General features: G+C 38.7%; 1 protein-coding gene across 1 annotated transcript in view; it reads right to left on the reverse strand.

Moving 5' to 3' along the window:
• Positions 1 to 20,989, reverse strand: part of LOC114046160 (E3 ubiquitin-protein ligase SH3RF3-like) — a 521,065-nt gene that overhangs the window by 112,802 nt on the left and 387,274 nt on the right. The window contains exon 4 of the mRNA XM_027866409.1: positions 2,078 to 2,178. Within this exon, the coding sequence (XP_027722210.1) occupies positions 2,078 to 2,178 (101 nt within the window). The remainder of the gene's footprint in view (positions 1 to 2,077; positions 2,179 to 20,989) is intronic.

Here is a 20,989-nt window from a genome sequence, read left to right on the forward strand (position 1 = left end):
AGGGATAAAACCCTTCACATCCTTCCTCAACCCAGATCTGGACTGGAGAAGAGGGTGTCAAATTTTAGGGTACTTCTAGCCACATCCTAGTCATTGTTATTCTTGCCCATATGTGGGAAAAGGTTTCAAGGGATTAATTACTTGTAGTGGATATTTATCAGTTTGAAAGACATAGGGAAATAGAACCAACCAGCTCTCTGAAGGCAAAACACATCTCCTATTACTCTCTATCTCAATCCTATGCCATGCACACTGTGAACCCACAATTAAAGTCAAGTGAATTAAACTGTACTGAACAATTGCTGATGGTTGACCCAGGAGATCAAAATTAAATGTGACTACTCTTCAATCAGCCCTAAGCTTGAATCTCATTCTCAATTCTTAACCTAAAATTTGGAATTTTTCCTACAGATCTCTTATGTTCTCACTATACTCAGGGAACCTCAAAGAATAAATAATCTCTTTTTTTTTGGTTTTGTTGGTTGTGGTAACAGATAATTGAAACAGATGATCCATCAATGTAAGCCAAATATTTCACCACATGAATCTTAAAGGGATGTGTATGTGGTTATACACGTGGATTAAATTAATCGGGCCATTTCTAGAAAGGCTTTTGAAATTAGTAAATTTTTAAAAATGTGGACATGATCTAGGAGATTTTTTTTTGTTTATACAAGCTGGGTTTTGTAATGACACGGGTCCTTCATATCTCTAATGAAAACCTCATTTAGTGCCTCCTCCAGATCTACTTTCCTTTCTGCCATTGCCAGTCATGTCTAGCAAATGCATTGTCTTAAACATTCATTCAAAAACCCAGTTATTTCTAAAAGAGATGGGCAGCAAGATAATCTAAAGTGTGAGAGCATGCCCTTTTAAAGAATGTGCTTTTTAACTATGGGTGCCTTTATAAGAGCTGTAATTTAGAACAGAATTTGCTAAGTGAGACAGACACCTCTGCCACCTTCACTTCCTGGCAATGATTCATCTGCTTATAAATATCCTTTAGTATCTTAGAAATCTCAGAAATGGAAGGGACCTTGGAGGAGTCATCTAAACCTAATGTCCTTGTTTTACCATTTTACAGATGAAGAAATGGAAAACCAGAGAAATTTAGTAATTTTCATAGCCATTTAGTGGCAGGGCAGAGACAGAAAGTCAGAGGTGCTGAGTTCAAATACTGCCACTACCTGTGTGACCTTGATCAAGTTACAACCTTTCTGGTCCTCAGTTTCCTCATTTGGGTAGTGACAGGCTACCCCAAACTGAAAAAATCTTGACTATTGACCATCTGAATAGCCCAGGAGATGGTCTCTGAGGTCCCCTTCTGCCTCTAAATCTAGATTTTCACTGGCTGTCCCTCATGCCTGGAATGTTCTTCCTCTTTATCTTAACATCATGACAACCTTGGCTTCTTTCAAGTCCCTTAGAATCCCACGTTCTACCAGAAGGTAACCCTTTCCTGATCTCTCTTAATTCTAGTGCCTTCCTCTGTTGATTATTTCCAATTTATCATATGTATAAGCTTGTCTATACATAGTTGTTTTCATATTGTATCCCTTATTAGATTATGAGTTCTTTAGAGCAGAGGCTATCTTTTGACCTTCGTTGTATCCCCAGTGCTTAGCACAGTGCCTGGCACATAGTAGGCACTTAATAAATGTTTACTGACTGATAGATCTATGATCCTATGAATTCAGGTCTCCTTAATTCTCTAGGGTGCTTTTCACTATCACGTTCTGTTTTGTACTTAAATACTGAAATAGATCTGTGACCAAACGAAATACCATATATGTAAAGTAATGTGCAAACTTTAGTATAAACTATAAAACCTAAAAGTAAAAAATATAAAAGTTAGGTATTACCTCATTAATTTGTATGTGCCCTCAAACAATTCTGAACTCACCTGTTCCTTCCCACCCTTGCCCTGGCCTCTTGTTCATGTTTTCCGTCCAGCTAACCCTGGCTTAGAAAGAACTACATTTCAAGGCATATTGATAATGAAAAATCACTAAAACACCTTAACAAAAGCACAGGATTGGGGGGTGGGGGTGAGAATCCACATAAAACAGTAGCTTACATATTGAGGGGCAGCTGGACCTTTGGGGATGTTCCCTGTTCTCCAACAACTGCACTTGTCCGGGGCCCAGCCACCGTAGCAGATCCAGCTGAAGAAGAGTCCTGGAATTAGATAACAGAAGCAAAAGAAGAAAAAAAAGTAAGAATTCTTGAGTTCAGAGTATGAGTTTTCCCAAAGGAGAATGATCAAAGGCCAGGCAGCCTACCAGAAGAGTTTTTTCCCTGATGTCCTAGCTCAGCTGTCCTGTGCAGCCATGGACCTTTTTAGCTTTGAGAATCCTAAGAACACACTCCTGGAACAGGGGACATCAGCAAATTAACCACATTACTCTAGGCCTGTCAAAATCACTCAACTGAGACTTGCATACTAGCCCCCAAACAACTTTGAAGAGAGAACATACCTGACTAGCATAGAAAGCCATTTCTCCATTAATATCCTTTGGGTGGCATCCAATTCGATTAATGCAACTGTATTTTTGAAAAGGATAGTAGGTTGTGTGTTTGGAGGCTTGGTTTACTCAAACTTGAGTTAAATCTCTGTGTTTATTATTGTTTTTGAAAAAGCAGAACAAAGGAGAAAATCTCACCAAAACCAAACCAAAACCTTTCATGTTGCCAGACTTTGAGTTCCCTTAAACATTACATTATAGGGGACCCTAGAGTAATCTCTTTAAAGAAAATGACAACTCTGGTACTGTACAAGAGGAAGGTATTGAAAAATGACCAAGTTTTATATAGTATCTCTTTTATTTGCTTTCTCTTTCTGTCTCATACACAGAATTTTTGTACACATACATGTTTTATACACAAAGTTTAATGTTTTATACACAATATACATATGTATACATATACTACATACACACATGCAATATATATGTGTGTATATACACACACACACATGCACACACACACACGTACTATCCATTAGACTGCAAGCTCCTTGAGGGCAGGGACTTTCTTTTGCCTCTTTTTGTATCCTCAGCACTTAGCACAGTGCCTGGTGCATAGTAGGTGCTTAATAAATGTTTATTGAATGAATATGTGTGTATATATGCATATATATGTATATATATGTATATCTATATCAATCTTAAAGTACTCAACAAACTTTGAGCTTATATTGTATAGGGAGAGCATTTAACTAACTGCTGAAACAGTGATGAATTTTTTTTGAATGAAATATACAACACTATTGAAAGACAGGATGATTTAGATAGGCTAGACATCTGGCTTCAGAATTAGGAAAACCCAAGGTTCAAGCTCTGCCCTTGATAATTCTTAACTGAGTGACTCTGGGAACATCTCTTACCCTTTCAGTACCCCAGGCACCTTTTTAAAACTATAAAAATTGCAGAGAAGTTGCTTAACTGCATTGTGGGAGATTTTTCTCATCAAGAGCTGCTAGATTGATGAATTGATAGGTATGTATGTATATATATATATGTGTGTGTGTGTGTGTGTGTGTGTGTATATATATATATATATATATATATTTAGAGAGAGAGATTTGTTATTGTTATTGTTCAGTCCTTTCAGTTGTGTCTGACTCTTTGTGATCCCATTTAGGGTTTTCTTGGAAAATGCACTGGAGTGGTTTTCAATTTCCTTCTCCAGCTTATTTTATAGATAAGGAAACAGACAAACAGGGCTAAGTGACTTGACCAGAGTGACAAAGCTATTAAGTATCTAAGGCTTGGACTCAGGAAAATGAGTCTTTCTGACTTCAGGCCCAACACTCTACATACTACATCACTTAGTTGCATACAGACACATATACACACACACTAAACAATTTAAGAAGCAAAAGATATTCTATCTACCTGAAGACAGAGGGTACAGAGAAATCTGAATTACATAATTAGTCATGCCAAGGGTACAGCCTGTATGGTGGCTAGTACACAAGGAATGAGAAGCCATAGGTATGTATCCATTCCTCAATACCCAAGCAACCATTGCTCCTTTCTCCAAGTTCAGGCCTCCTATCACTTTTTTGCTTTTATCTGTGCTGCTCCCTATCAGCTGTTACCACTCATTCCAAAGTCTTATGCTTGTTATGGTCTAGACTAAGTGATGGGGAGAGAAGAAGCAGGAAGGATCCTCTCCTGGCATGGATGTCCCATACTCTTAGTTGTTAGTGTGTTGGGACATCCACATTGTTTTTTGTCTTGATGACAGTTGGACCCACCATCCCTAATAGAACCAGTAGTTGGATACTCTAACAGGGGGACAAGAAGAGATGGATGAGGCTATAAGAGAGATGCCCAAAGCTCTGGCTCGCAGGTGAAGTTCACAAAGAATCATCAATACAGAAACTACAGGGAAATCAGAACTTAACTAGTCCAACCCCCTCATTTTGTAAATGTGAAAAAGAGGCCTATTGAGGCTAAGTGATTTGAAAGTCACAGAGATAAATGAGCATCATAGTCAAAATTTGAATCCAAATCCTCTGACTCTGAAGCCAGTACTCTTTACACTAAACCACCCTACCTCTCTGATTGGGTAATAAATTAAAAAGCTAGAACTTGCAGTAAGTTAGTCGGTTAATAAATATTATTGAAGCACCTACTATGTGCCTGGCACTATGCTAAGTGCTATAGACACAAACAAAAGGTAAAAGACAGTCCCTGCATCAACAAGTTCACAATATAGTGGGGGATACAACATGAAAACAAGATATATACAAGATAAATTAGAGATAACCAACAAAAAGAATTAAAAGGGAATCAGGAAAGGCTCCTGGCAGAAGGTGGGATTTCTGATGGGATTTGAAGGAATCCAGAAGGTGGAAATGAGGAAGAAGAAAATTCTAGGCTAGATAGAGTTCAGTTCCAGGCATGCAGGACAGCCAGTGAAAATGCCTGGAGTGAGGAGACGGAATGTCTAATTTGAAGACCAGAAAGGAGGCCAGTGACTGGATCACAGAGTACATGGTAAGGGTAAGGAGTAAGAAAACCAGAAAGGTAGGAAGGATGCAAGTTATAGAGGGCTTTAAAAGTCAAACAGAGGATTTTATATTTGATCCTGGAGATAATACGGTTGACTGAGTAGGAGGTGACATAGTCATTCTTGTGCTTTAGAAAGATCAGTTTGACAGCTGAGTGTTTGACAGCTGGAATGGGAAAGAGACTTGAGGCAGAAATACCAGCCACTAGGATTGTTGCAATAGTCCAGGCCGTGAGGTGATGAGGGTCAACCATATCCTACCTTTGACAATAATAGGGAAGTTTGGAGGGGGAGGGTTTTGGGGTAAAGATAATGAGCTAGTTTTGGACACAAGAATTTAAGATGTCTGTAAGAATCCAGTCTGAAATGCCTAATAAACAGTAGGAGTTGCAAGACAGGAGGTTAAGAGAAAAGTTGAAACCAGACAAATAAATCTGAATATCATTTGCATTGAGATGATAATTGAAACCATGGAGACTGATGAGGCTACCAAGTAAAACAATATAGAAGAAGAGAAAATGGCTAGGACAGAATGTTGGGAGACACTCATAGTTAACAGGCATGACCCAGATGAAGATCCAGCAAAGATCTACTAAGTAGGAGTGATCAGACAGATAGGACAAGAATCAGGACTAAATCCAGCATACCCATGTCAACCTCCACTGTCCCCTTCTACTATACCAAGCTGCCAAGTTGGAGACAGCTGGGTGATCAGAAGGCTGCTATGGTATCTGAGCCGAAGGTGTAGCACGGGCAGTGGATTTGAATAAGCTCTAGACAAAAACATTCCCTCAGAAGATTTCTATTCATCTGCATCACTTCCTTTGGCACTTCATGGGTGATTTCTCATCCATATTCTGGCCAGTGCCGATCCTGAATAGTTTACGAGGTCTAACAAGGTAGAGCTATAGGCAACCTATTGATTCTATACCATGTAGTTAACATCCCTCGATGACTGGGGACTAATAAAGGTGCTCAAAATATCTTGTGCTATTCACCACACAACATCTGTAATCTATAAGAATCAAGAAACTATACATTTTTTAAGAGCACAGAGTGTCTGGCAGGATGAAAAAATACTACAGCAATAGTAAAACTCTGCTTCATTCATGTCTCCAAGGTAACCCCAAGTCTCAAAGGACTTAACATTTCAAACACTGACACTTATGAGAGAAACCTTAGATTTTCAAAGACTGCCAAGATCCAATTTTCAAGTTGCAATAGCCCCTTTTTAGGTCTTGCCCTTTTAGCACAAATACACAGAAGCCCTATTTCCACACTTCAGAAAAGATGAAGAGGACCACGTGGGAGCTGAGGCTGAAGGGGGGCGCCTGGAGCCCCATGCTTCTTTTACACAAACACGGACCCTAGGATGTTTTCCTTTTGTAGTTCAGTTACATTAAGATGGTTGGCAGTGATTGTGCTAAAAAAGGACTTGCACTTGCTCTCAATTAAGATTGAATATTGGGAAATATTCCCCTAAAATATCTGAGACACAGCATGGCCAATGGATAGAATGACAGACTTGGAGTCAGGAAGACCTGGGCTTAAAATACTGTTGTAGTTGTGTGAATCCAGCTGGGCAAATCACTTAGGTTTCTTATTCATTCATTCATTGACTAATTCATTCATTCATTTAAGGTAGGGTTGAATTAAGTGACCTGAGGTCCTTTGAGACCTAAATCTAAGATACTATGATCTCTACTCTATTGTCTCATCAGATAACATCCATCATAGCTGGTTGCAGACTGATTCACAGGAGACTGGACCTGTGATTTCATTCATATAAAGAACTCTTAGACGAGAAAACTCCCTGCATTAATATAAGTTGGCATCTTTTCTGAAACGTATAGTCTTAGAGGGTTAGAGGACCCAGAGCAGTGAGAGGACAACATAGATAGAACCATAAGGGAGAGACATCCAGAGAGTAAGGATGGCAGCTCAGACCTGATATGAAGGTTCTCAGATGGAAAGGTCATGAGATGAAGCCATGGAATGCAACTGGTAGCCAGAATGAGAATATGTGATAAACAAAGCAAATGCCCTCCTGTCACTGGCTGAAGGTAGAACCAAGGAACAAGGGAAGGGAAAGAAATAAATGTTTCTATAGCACTTACTACATGCTAGACGTGTAGTAATTAATGTCATGTGTTATACATATTTGCTTCTCACATCCAACCTTTGTCTGCCTCAGTTTACTGAACTATAAAATGGGGATAATAATAGCACCTACCTCTCAGGGCTGCTGTGTGAAGATCAAATGAAATAATATTTGTATTTATAATAGTCAAATACAAATATTACAGTTATCCTTTTCACATTGGGGCTTTCCCCAGTGAGGTTTCAATATATCGTGGGTCGGCACAAATGGGAATTTTTTGAAAGTTTTGTGGAAACCGCAGACAACACATGAAGGCCAACAGACCACACAGAAAAAGTTTAGAAACTCAGAAATGCGTAAAATATATGTGTGAAATTGTATAATATCAACCCAAATTTTACAAGGTATTGTAAACAGCCCACAAAAGAAAAGGAAAACATTCAGACCTCTTTTCTAGTACGAAGGGAGGAGTCAACAAATTTTATGCAGATTTTCCAGAATAATGAGGGTGCTGTGCCCCTAACATCTACAATGTGGAAAGGATAATTGTATTTCATTTGATCCTCACAGAGCAACCCTGAGAGGTAGGTGCTATTATTATCCCCATTTTATAGTTGAGTAAACTGAAGCAGACTACTGGCAAACTGAAAGTGCATATGGATTTTCATTACAATTTTGATGTCCTTCAGCCACCCAAGAAACAAAACAGTGCATCATGACTGGAAGAGAGGGGTAAGAACGATTTCTTTCTGTCTGGCAGAGGTTGAAGAGGCCAGCTCAGACTGGAATTTGTAAGATAAGTGAGTCAAGTACCATGGCATTAAAGGCTCAGGACACCATCTTTTCTTGCATCCTCCTACTCCCCTGGGTGAGCTGAACAGAAAATACTCCATATGGTGGGGTTTTACAGGGCTCAGGGAGGATTCAGCCAAGTAGACATATCAGTCTGAGGGTATCTTGAGATTCAAAGGACAAGATCAGCCAAAATCCTACATTTTAAGGGAAGATAGGGGACTGATCCTCTTGTATAATAGTGGGTTTGAGGAACTCTAGGAGGGATTGTTCCCTCTGCTAGGAAACAAGTCCTAAATAGGTCTAAATTTGACTCAATTTAATAAGCATTTATTAAGTATTTACAGTGCCAGGCACTGCACTAGATACTAAGAGTAGATACAAGTCAACCAGCATTCATTAAGTATCTACTCAGTTCCAGGCACTGTGCTAAGCCCTGGAGATAGGAAGAAAGGTAAAAAACAGTCCTTGTTCTCAAGAAACTCATGGTCTAACAAAAACAAAAATGAAAATAATCCCAGCCCTCAAAGACTTTACATTCGTTTAGGGTGGGAAGAGTGAAGAAAAGTAAATAAAAACATAAAAAAGTATGCAAAAATACAAATCAGTCTTTTTTTTAAAGGCAGGGTACTAGGAAGCAGTAACAATTAAGAGCCTCAAGAAAGGTTTCATGTAGAAGGTAATATTTGAGCTGAGCCTCTATTAATGCTAGGGGATATCAAGCATTGGAGGTGAGGAAAGAGAGTGTTCCATCCATAAGAAACAGGTTGTATAAAGGCACATAAGATGGAGATATTTACAGGAAACAGCAAGTAAGCCAGTTGGTTGGAATGAAGAGTACACAGAAAGCAATGGGATGGTGGAGGAAAAGTTTAGAAAATTAGGTTAGAGTCAAATTTTAAATGGACTGAAATGCCAAACAAGACAGTTTGTATTTTATTCATAAAAATGTCCATCAAGCAATATTTGTTGTTTTAAAATACAATATTTCTTAGGGCAGTTAGACGGTACAATGGATAGAGTGCTGGTCCTGGAGTCAGGAAAACTCATCATCCTCAGTTCAAATCTGACCTGAGATGCTTACTAGCTATGTCACCCTGGGCAAGTCACTTAAGCCTGTTTGGCTCAGTTTCCTCATCTATAAAATGAGCTGGAGAAGGCAATGACAAAGCATTCCAGTATCTTTACCAAGAAAATCCAAATAGGGCCACAAAGAGTTGGACATAGCTGAAACAATTGAACAACAGCAACAAAAATTTCTTAGAGTTAGGGGTAGGGGTGGAGAAGAAAGAAAAAGAACATTCTTCATATCCTCTGAAAATTGAAGTTGGAGAAGCGTGTTCCAATGTATCTGAACACTTGCCCTGAGTACAGAATTCTTGTCTTTCCTACTTCCAGTCCTGGGGCTTAGTTCAATGAAAGGGGTGCCTGATCAATGCTGTTGACCAACATATTTGAGTGAAGAGCTCCCCAGTGACTTCACTGGCAGCTTGTTGAGCTCACATTTGCAGGGTGTCTAATGATATTTACAGATTATCTCTTGTGTGGAAAACCTTGAGTCATGGACCCCTATAGGAAGAACAAGGTACTCAGATATAATCTCTGCTCTCAGGTCTTAAAATCCAATGAGGGAGAGAGGCACAATTCTGAGCAACTTAAGGGTTAAAAAAAATAAACACTGAGTTTTTAGGGCATGTTCTATAAAGGTTAGTTAGCTCCTCATGTGGATTAGACCTTTATCTCTGACAGCTGTCATTTGATAATATTTTGTGTTAAGGGTAACACAGTAGGCATTGACTTTGGTGTGGATGCTCAGGGTATGGGAAACTAAGAAGCTTAGAAAGGGGCCATTTTGAAATCACTAGGGTTTATTTTATTTTATTTTTCAGATCCAGAAAGGGCTAATTTAAATGCATTTTGCCCAAAGCACAGGTCTGACCGTGTCGCTCCATAAATTTCAGTGGTTCTTTATTTCCTCTAAGGTCAAATACAAACTTCTCTGTTTGGCATTTAAGGCCGTTCACAGTTTGGCTCTAACCTACCTTTTCAGGTCATGATATATGACTCCCATTTCACTCATGCTACAGTCCAGCCAAACCGGCCTTTCTGGTGTTTCTCATGTACCATGCCTTTGTACTCTATCTCCCATTTCTGGAACGCTCTTTCTTTTCACCTGTCACTCTGAACCCCTTGTTTCTTTCAAAATTCAGCTCAAGCACCACCCACTACATGAATCCTCTCCTGATTCCCTCTTCCTTGCCACCACCAGCGGGTGGTTAATGCCCTCACCGAAAAAACCTCCTACTTATCCTCTATATATTTTATATGAATGTAGCCCAAGTACGTCTGATACACAGTGAACTGCATGATGGGAATTGGCATTTTACAGGTTGGAATGAAACCTCTGTGATTGCAATCAGCAGAGAAAGTACCAGGACCCCAGAACTGAAACACAGAGGTCTGAGCACAGGAGTGTTTTTTGGATTGGGGGAGCAAGGCCCCTGAAGCAGTTAATTGGCAGTTGGGGAAAGAAAGAGAGAAGCTTCTACAGGCATTTTGCCTTGAGAGTTCAGAGGCTAGAGCCTGAGAGTTACAGGCTGGACTTCAACGACCATGGCTTCCACTTGTTAGAAAAACTCTGATAAGTGTGGTTGGAATAGATTGAAGTTATGACAACTTGTCACCCCATTAGATCATCAAAAAGACAGTGGAAATTTAACTCCTATCCTTCCTCTCCTCCTTCTCCCAAGCCTGCAGCTGCCAGTGATTTTTCTACACAAATTTTTGATTTCTTTAAGTTGTTTTTAATTATTGATGGCTTCATATAAAATGACTGGTCATAGCTGCTTTGTGATTTGTGCATGGTTTTCATTGCAAACTTGGGGATTTTTAATCCTTATTTTATGAAATGAAAAATATGAAAAATAGTATGAAACTATGAAAAAGAATCCATTTTATGGAAGGAGCTGTTTGCTAGGACTGGCAGAGAGAGGAAAATTGAGGTCTGATTTGCCTCTTTAGAGTAGCTAGTATTTGATCCTAGTTTGGGACCTCTGAGCTTTGATAATAGAATTTTATTATTTTGATGAAATAATTAAGTCATAATATATTATAATGCTATTATAATATATTATATTGTTAATATGTTATATTATAATGTTACTATAATATATTACAATGACATATTGTAATATATTACCTATTGCATTATTAAATAATTAAATTAAATGATTTTTATGTGCTAAACTTCCCAAACACAGAATTAAAACTGGATCTGGTTTATTCTGCTCCTTAGTTTGAAACTGAGGGCCAAGTGGTTATGCTGGTTTAGTTGGGGATAGTCAAGGACTGGACAGACATGTTGTCCATCCCACATTCTCTCCACACTTGCCCAGTGAAATGAAGGTAATAACCTTGAAACGAGAGTTACACTCCAGGACAGGTTAAGGGAGGAGAGTCTGGAAAGAAAGCCCATTAGGCCTGAATCCCAAAGGTGGAATTCTAGAGAAGAAACTAAACTATTTTTCTTTTTTCTTCCTTTAAATCTTGCCTAGTTGTGCTCCCTGCTGGTTATATACACAGGAGTAGGCTACAGCCAGCTAGAATCAACAATAATGCAAATTAAACTTAAAAGTGTATCAAATGTACTTTTTTTTTTTTTTGGAGAGTCAGTTATTAAACATTTACCAGCACATTCCTGGATAAACATGTGTGTATCTATGTCATCTCCCCTTATAGAATGTAAGTCTTTTGAGGGAAGGATCTGCTTCTTTTTTTATCTTTACTTGCTTAGTGCCTAGCACAGCAATTGATAAATATGTAAAGAATAATTTATTTATTGAGTATCAAAATAGAAATTAGTCAAGTTACTTTTATTTTTTATTTATTTTTTTGCTAGGCAATGGGGTTAAGTGACTTGCCCAGGGTCACACAGCTAGTAAGTGTTATGTGTCTGAGGCCAGATTTGAACTCAGGACCTCCTGACTCCAGGGCCGGTGCTCTATCCACTGTGCCATCTAGCTGCCCCTTAAGTCACTTTTAAATATCAGGAGGTATACCATATGATACCCAAATAGGCCAAGATCTCAGTCCCAGTGTAGAATATTTAAATCAAAACAAGAAGCATTTATTAAACACTTATTATAAGCTAGGTACTATGTTAAGCACTCAGGATATAAAGATGACCAAATAGCTCCTGCCTTCATGGAGCTTATATTCTATTGGAAGGATACAAGATAAACAAATGCAAATATATGAAGTAGCTTCTTGATGTAAAGGATGCTAATAACTAGGAATATCAGAAAAGGCCGTGCAAAGGAGGGGTGGTTCTTGCGCTGAAAAGAGCTTGGAATTCCAGCAGAAGGAGGTAATAAGGCGAAACACTGCAGATGTAAGGGGCAGCTCGTGCAAAGATACAGAAGCTGGACACATGATGCTGTATAAAGGGAACAACATTAAGGAACATTTGAGTAGAATTGTTGTTGTTTGCCCTTTGTTCTTGAGAAGGACCAATGACATCAGGAGGGTGACGTCTTGACTTGCAAGTGAATTGGAGTTAAGTGAGGCAGGGCTATGCAAAGTCATCAACCTCACTCTCTCCTCCAGAGTCATCTGGGTCCAGTGGCAAGAAATCGGTCAGATTGCAATGGGGGATCTTGGTCTTTTTAAGCTAAGGTCTTTCCGAGGTCTCAGTTTGTCTGAGGCAACACGCATTCAGTAGTTAAAGGCTAGGTAAGAACTGAGGTAAAAGAAGGCCTACTTTGTCTTCTCAAAAGAATCAGTCAGGGAGGGGAAGACCTTCAGAGATTCTCTGACTAGAATGCAGAGTACATGTGGAAAAGGAATGGAAAGTAAGTTTGGAAAGGCAGGCTGCAGTCAGATTGTGAGTTATTTATTATTTTTTCTTTTCTTTTTTTGGGGGGGTTATAATGTTTAAAAATTTCCTCTTAATTATTATATACTCAACAAACTTCTATAAACATGTGCTTTCCTTAAACAAAGAAGAATACAAAAATTTGTAAATGACAACATGAATGTTTAAGTGCAAAGGGATCAAATTGCCAAGGATAGGTGTCTGTTTTTTATTCTAGGGGAAATAGGGAACCACTGCAGGTTCTTGGGCAGGGAAGTGACACAATCAATCTGTGGTTTAGGAAGATTATTTTGGCAACTTTGGAGTGGAGAGGGTAAAGACTGAAAGTAGATAGGCCAATTAGGAGATTGTTGCAATAGTATGGGGCTTAAATTAGATAGAAAGTAGGAGCCCAATGGATAGAGAGAAGATGTGGACATATTATGGGGGCAAAGGAAGCAAGACTTAGCAACTGATTGGATATGGGGAATGAAGAAGATGGGAGTGTCTAGGTCAGAAGACTTCAAGTTACAAACCTGGATATTGCCCTCAGCTATCACTTCTCAATGCTTCCATTTATAGGTTCTTTCTGGTATTTCCACTGATTTTAGGGGCAGCTAGGTGACAGAGTGGATAGAATGCTGGGCCTTTAGTCAGGAAGACCTGAGTTCAGATCCAGTCTCAGACACTGTATAACCCTGGGTAAGTCACTTAACCTGTGTTTGCCTCAGTTTCCTCAATTGTAAAATGGGGTTAGCAGCACCTACCTCTCATAGTTGCAAGGATTCAATGTGATAATATTTGAAATGATAATAATAACAATGACGATAGCTAGCATATATATAGCATCTATGTGTCAGGTACTGTACTAAGCACTTCATAAATATATTTGTAATTTATAAATATGATGTACTTGTAAATTTATATATTTACAGACAGGTTTGTAAAGTATTTAGCACAGTGCCTGGCATGTAGTAGGTGTTATATCATGCTTATTTCCTTTCCCCTCTTCTTTGATTCTTTTCTGATCTTAGCTGAGAAGTGGTTAACATTTCCGTATTCAAACCTCACATTAACCCTGCATTGCTACTTAAAGTATCCACAGTGACTTAACCAGCTTTCCTGATTTTATGTAATTGAATTATTTCTTGTTTCCTAATACAGAAAACATCTCCTCAGCTTTAGCTTGTCTTCCAGCTGGGCATTGCTTCCCTTCTTGGCCCAGCTCTCCTCCAAGGGTCTCCAACATCTTTAACAGTGGAGGAAGTGAGGTCATTGTCTGCTTCAGGTGATTCTAATTAATGTACTCATTATTTCCTCTGGGTGAATGACTAAACCTTCTTGAGAGAAGCCTAACTATTTTTCAATGTAATCAATACATGTCAAACAAAGTTAACCTAACGCATATTATAAATATGAATCAAAGAGATTTTTTTCATACACATAACCATAACTATAGTACAGATTTATGCCAAGGATAATGGCATACATGCATTTCCAATTAATTATAACCCCTTATGGTCAGGGACTTTATCGGATTATTCTCTTTTTATCTCCTACAGTGCCCAGCATTCAGTAACTTGAGTAAGAGCTGAAAGGGACCATAGGGTTCAATTAGTTCAACATTCACATTTTATGGATGAGGAAACTGAGACCCAGAGAGTTTAAATGATTTCCCTAAGGTCACATAGACATTAAGCAGCTGTGCTGGAATTGGAACCCAAGTCCTATTTCTCTGAATTCTATGTTCTTTCTACTCTACCAGACTATCTTCTGGGGAGATGGGAATAATCTTTTTTTAATGTTAAGTATTAATGAAGTTACTGGAATCAGTTGAGGTTGTAAAGTCTTCATGGAAGAAGAAATTCTAGATGAGTTCTAATTGGGTTAGATAGCTCAGTGCAATCCCATATGATCCTCAGATTTTCTGAGGACTGAACAAGTTGGCCTGGTAGACTGTGTCAAAAGGGTTGTCTCTTGAGAAGGCTGAAGTCTGGTCAAAATAAGCAAGCTGTGCTGGCTCACTACATGGAGAAATCAGTGACATCTGTGCTTATAGCAAGAATATTCTTCCTGCTACTATCCTTCTTGTATTTAGAGACAGTGAATAACCAACCTGAAACCCATAAATCCACACTACCCACTTTTTTCCAGTCATTTTTCAGTTGTGTCCTACTCTTGTGACCCTATTTGTGGTTTTCTTGGCAAAGCTACTGGAGTGGTTTGCTATTTCCTTTTCCAGTTAATTTTTTTTACATATGAGGAAACTGAGGCAAACTGAAGTTAAGTGACTTGGCTGGGGTCACACAGCTGGTAAGCACCTGAAGCTGGATTTGAACTCAGGAAGATGAGCCACATAAAGCTCAGTGGAAGAAACAGAGTAGAGCAGCTTTTTGGAGAGTTCTCCTTAGATGACATACCTTCTTAAGAGGTCCTGAAAATCTGAAGAGGTGCTAAGAGGGGAATATGTCCTCTTTAAGAGTTCTGTGATAAAGATTAATGTGAGAGGAAACATGGTTTAGTGTAGGTGACAGACTCAAATAGAAAAGGGGACTACATATGGAAGTATATATTGACTTAGAAACCATGCGTTAACATTATCTATGTTTTATTGTATTTTATTTATTTTGTTAAATATTTCCCAATTACATTTTAATCTGGTTCTAGACACCCTCAGGAGGAGTGTTGTGGGCTACATGCCACAGGGCACATCTGACTCCTTTCAGGAGTGGATCGAGGCATTCTAGTCAAAAAGATCTGGGTCTGAGAACTGCTTCTGATTGATCCTGGCTGTGTGACCTTGAGAAAGTCCCTTAACCCCCAGGCAACTCTCTGACTCTAAGTTACACAGCAGAGTTAGATATGTATGAATAATGGGAGTTAACTCTTTAGGGAGTAGAATCATCCCTTCAGTCCAAGAGAATGATTACAAACATGGAACCCTGCACAAGTTACATAGATGATCAGTATGTAGAGAAACATTTGGAGATGATATAGTGTCCACACCTGACATCCTTTTAATATTTAACACTCCCTAGTATTTATTATAATAATATAGGTGGTTATAAGGCAAAAAAAGGGATCTAACAACAAGGAAAAAGCAAGAGGCATAATTTGGTTTGAAATGTTTAATTTCACAGCAGAGTACCTGCTGTTTCCTCTACACCCTCTTCTCCTTGCCAGCACGAGTAATACGTGGCCTAACTGGAATTCAGCCTCTTTTTGCTTTTATAAGTTTGAGACAGCTCTCTGATACTGCTTGCATTACTTTGGAGGTTTAATTTAAAAGGATTCTATGCCTTAAGGGATTGGCAAAGGCATGGCAGGAACAAGGGAGTCAGAAATACAGTGATAAAACCATGGAAGAAGAAGGCACAGTCCTATTCCATATTCCAGCCACTTTGGAGAGAAATAATTGCTGCTATCAGACAAATGTTCTTATCACCACTACCATCACCAGCAGCCTGAAATCTTTCCTCCCACTTCAAAGCCAAACCCCAGTCAAGCTTCACCGTGAGGCCCTGCCACATTAACAAATTCAAAGGAACATGCCTCTTAATGCATCAGATTCATATTTACATTTTATTTTCAGTAATTTCTTTTTGAACCTACTACAAAAGGGGGCAAAAAAAAATTGGTCAGAAGGTTTGGCATACTCAGATTAACACACCATTGACTGGAAACATCTGAGTTCGAAAATCCAGCTAATGGCCCTTGAGATTCAGGCAACTCGTTTTTGTAATTCACAGACTCCATAAAACAATGACTCTAGCAATCACTTTGGGCCTTAATGTTCCAAGAAATAACACATAAGCATTTAACACCCGCCAAGGCAGCCCATATCGACAAACTGTGTTACAAGGCAAGATAGAATGTCCTCATCAAATGTTAATTGCCAAAGCAGGAACTAAAAAGGATTTTCCTTCTTCAAAACAAGCTCTTCTGTCTGTCTTATCTTAAGAAAAAAGTATATATATATATATATATGTAATTCAAAGTAAATGATAATTGAAGTCAGAAGTTTTCCTCAGCAAAGAGTAAATAAAAAGTAAAATGCTGATACCACTGAGGTTATTCTTCATGTCAATATAATTGACACAATCCTCATTCATTCACTTACTCATTTGCTCAAAGGATTTTAGCTCTAAAGATGGATGGGGGCTTCTAATCCAAGCCCCTCATTTTACAGATGAGGAAATTGAGGCCCGGGGATGAGATATGACTTGCCCTGGGTCACATGGGTAGTGTCAGAGGCAGGATTTGAACCTAGGGCCTCTAACTTAACAGCCAGTACTCTTTCCACTGTTCTATATTGCACCTATGAAGCAAGCATTTATTAAGGGCCTACTGTATGCCAGGCACTATGACAAGCTCTCAGACTACCAAAACAGAAGCAAATAATAGCTAACATTTTTATATGTGTGTATATATATACATATATATGTATATATGTGTGTGTATGTGCATGTGTGCGTGTGTGTGTGTGTGTGTGTGTATAATTTATAGAGTACTCTGAGGTTTGCAAAGCACTATAACATGTATTATTTCATTTGATCTTCACAGTAACTATGTGACATTAAGTGTAGTTAGCTAAGTGAGTTAGTTGTCCAAGGTTGCACAGCTCATAAGGATTTAAGGCAGGATTTGAACTTAGGTCTTCCCAACTCCAGTCTGCGCAGTCTATCCACTACTCCACCTACTGCCTTGCCCAAAACAACCCCTGCCTTCATGGAGCTTATATTCTATTAGGGGGAAAATAACATGGACACAGAAAATTGAATATAAAATACATGGTATCCCAAAAGTCATCCTAGTTTTAAACTACTGGAGCTTAAAATTGGTCTAAGAATTTTGGGACATATTATATATACAAAGTGATTTCCAGGCTAAAGGAAAGTCAGAAAACTTAGATATAAATCTTGGATTTATTATCAATTCACTGAGAGACCTGGGGCAAACTCCTTTCCCTTCTGGAAGCATTATTTTCTCCATAAATTGGATAATATCATCTGTCACCCAGTATTGTGAAGATTCATGGGTGATACGGAAAACTTTTTGAACTACTGTTCAATTAGACTGAGGCTTTTCTTTTAATCACAGTTACATGTACCCACACTTCATTATATTTTGGCCTATTTTTTTTTTTTGGTGGGTAACTAAGGTCCTGCTTTGTTACAATTTCCCGGATTTTAAATGAGAAGGTTATCACTTAGACACTTGAGGGAGATATATTATATGTTAAATGTTAATATTATGAGATCAGCAGAGAAAAATGAGATCCGTTATGATATGGCTGGGATTAATAGTAGGGAACATGAGGGTGTGTGGACAAATATAGGGCAGATGAATTAGATAGCAAAGTTCAAATCCCTTTCTCTGCTATGGAGACAGACCCTAAAAAGTATCATCTCCTCATTTTAATTTTTAATGTGTCCAGAAAAAGCTGTAATCACCCTCAAGGAACCATGAAAGATACATGTTTTATTCATTACAAGCTCCTACAATATTACACAACAGTGTAAATCAGACTCTTACAGTCTTTCTTCCTCAAGAAAACTGTACAGTAAAACATTTACACAGACCAATTCTTCCTTTCCTGGCTCTTTGAAGAGCAATTGAAACCCTTCTTTAGTGTTTACTAATGCTAGACCAATGCTCATGCCTCCTATAGGCAGAGATTCACTGAATTGGAACCAGCTGCTGACTCTGTCATTTCCTTCATGCCTAAAAATCTGTTCAGGAAAGGGAGAATGGCGCACGTAGAGACCTCTCTGCCCCTCCCAGCTCATCCTGGTTCTGCCATTACTTATGTGACTTTGGGCAAATCACTTCCCTTTTCTGGACCTCAGTTTTCTCATCTTTGGAATGAGAGGGTTATGATTGATAAGGTCCTTTCCAGGCTTGATATCCTTCAGATGCCTTAACAAGGAAGATATTCAAGAAGTAGTAAGCGATTGTGGAAAGGGAGATGCTACCACCCAAGAAGCATTGTGGAATCATAGATTTAGAGTTGGGAGAAATATGCTAGATACAATTGATTATATTACTTTTTATGTGAAGGAAAAGAAACTGACAATCAGCAATGTTAAGTAATTTCTTGAAGGAAATATATATATATATACATATATACACATACATACATAACACACACATACACATGCATATATGCATACATTCATACATTTACATACATATACACACATTATATACATACATGTATACATATATACATACATGAATGTGTGTGTATATATGTGTATATATACATATATACACACATATATACACACACATATATATATACATATATATATATACATATATATATATATACATATGTGTATATATATATATATATACAGAGAGAGAAGAGAAAGAGACAGAGAGACAGAGAGAGAAGCATAGTTGTGGTACACCCCAGGTCCTCTGACTCCAAAATCAATGTTCTTTCCACTAAACCACATAGGCAATTCTGATATTCTCCTCTGGAGTGTCCTTCTATCATTTTGTACAAATTTGTTCTCTAACTTGTTAAATCTGAAAAAACAGCCAAAAGCCTAAGTGTAGGAATTTTCTTCTCAACCTCACTCTTGAAATTTCATTCAGATTTATTCTTTTCCTTACTTCAATTTTGTGTTCTCATTTATCCTTTTTTTTTTGCTGGATATCCTCAAGCCTGATTGTGCTTTGGGGCTGGGTTACTATTCCTTCTCAGGTAAGGTTTTCTAAATGATTACTAGGTAGAAGACAAGAGGCAGGGAAATAAGGAAGCGTAGAGGCTGGGGAGAAAAATGGCATGGCATGTCAGGTCATGTTGGGTTTTGGAGGCCGATCTGAGGTCCTTGCCTGCTGAGGTCAGGCATTGGACACTCCCTCCTGATGGTGCCTGCTTTACAATTAATTGCCCTGTTGCTGACGCTCTTCTAGAATTCGGGTGGATTCAACTTTCTGCATCACAGCTGAATTCCTATGTCCAGGACTAGAGGCTTCCTGATTCTGAAGACTCTGTGTTGTTATGGTAGTAGACAAGTTGTTGCCCCAGTGTTTCTAGCTTGTCTCATTTGACCTTGGGGCCTGATACTGAGCCTTCCATGCCTTGGTGAATGTGTGGTGAAGGATGAAGGTGGTTTGCTTAGAGCCACAGAAATCGGGACTGCCTGATGGTGACATATCACCTCGGTGAACAATGTTCACTATTTTCAAGTAAGTTATTCTTGCTCTTTACGACAAAAAAAAGTTAGGTGATTTGTTTTAACAGCAGCTGGATTTAATAAGAAGTTAAAGGGTCACCAGAGGTCAGGGGCAAAATGAGCCAATATAGAATGATCTGAATTCAGGTCCAAAGTCAATTCTTAAAAGTGAAAGGTAAGAGGTGTTGCCTCAAATTCTCCTAACGTACCTGTTAGTTGTATTTGTAACAAAGCCATCATATAGACAGCTCAAGTATTAACTCCATTTTACAGATGAGTATGTAGGCTCATTTTGGCCTGGGTTCCAAAGCTAATAAGTAGTAGAGAAAGGTTTCAAACTCAGATCTCCGGATTCCAGAGTTCTCTTGACTACACGATACTGTTTAAATCTGCCTGTACCGGCTTGTTCCATCTTTAAACAGAATGTGTTCCTTGAACAGAGCCTTAAGAATCCTTTTTCTATTGAAACCTGTTCTCTTTGCTTAAATGTTATGCTTTTTAAGGGTTATTTTTTATTGATCCCCATCCCCCAACCCTTTTATCTATATCATGCTACAGTACCATCCCAGGAACCCGTGATGTCCGCAAGCCAGAGCCCTGAGGTTTCACTGAATCCTTACTTAAGAAAGCTCTGGATCCAAACCTGAACTTCAGGGCTCATTCTTGCCCTCTTCCTAGCACACTTAGTGCTTTTGCTACAGATCTGCAAACTCCCAGAGCTATGGTCTCTCTCCACAGGTGTTTCTGCAACAGTGTCTGGAATACCCTGCCCAAGGTGTAGCTCAGCTATGTTTCTAGCAGTATAAGAAATACAGATTACAGAAGCGTGGATAGAAAGCTTTAGAGCAATGTGTTCAAAATTAGGCCCATTAAGCAGGACTCCCCATATGCTTCCCCCAATACAAAGCAAATAGGATCGTACTTATGGAGCTGGAAGGGACCACAGATGTCACCTCATTCAACCCTCTCCTTTTACAGATGAGAAAACTGAGGCTCAGAGAGATTGTGACTTGTCCAAAGTCACACAGGTTTGTA

Source organism: Vombatus ursinus, unplaced genomic scaffold, assembly GCF_900497805.2.
Source record: "Vombatus ursinus unplaced genomic scaffold, bare-nosed wombat genome assembly UNPS02014781.1, whole genome shotgun sequence".
In the NCBI taxonomy this organism is placed as follows: Eukaryota; Metazoa; Chordata; class Mammalia; order Diprotodontia; family Vombatidae; genus Vombatus; species Vombatus ursinus.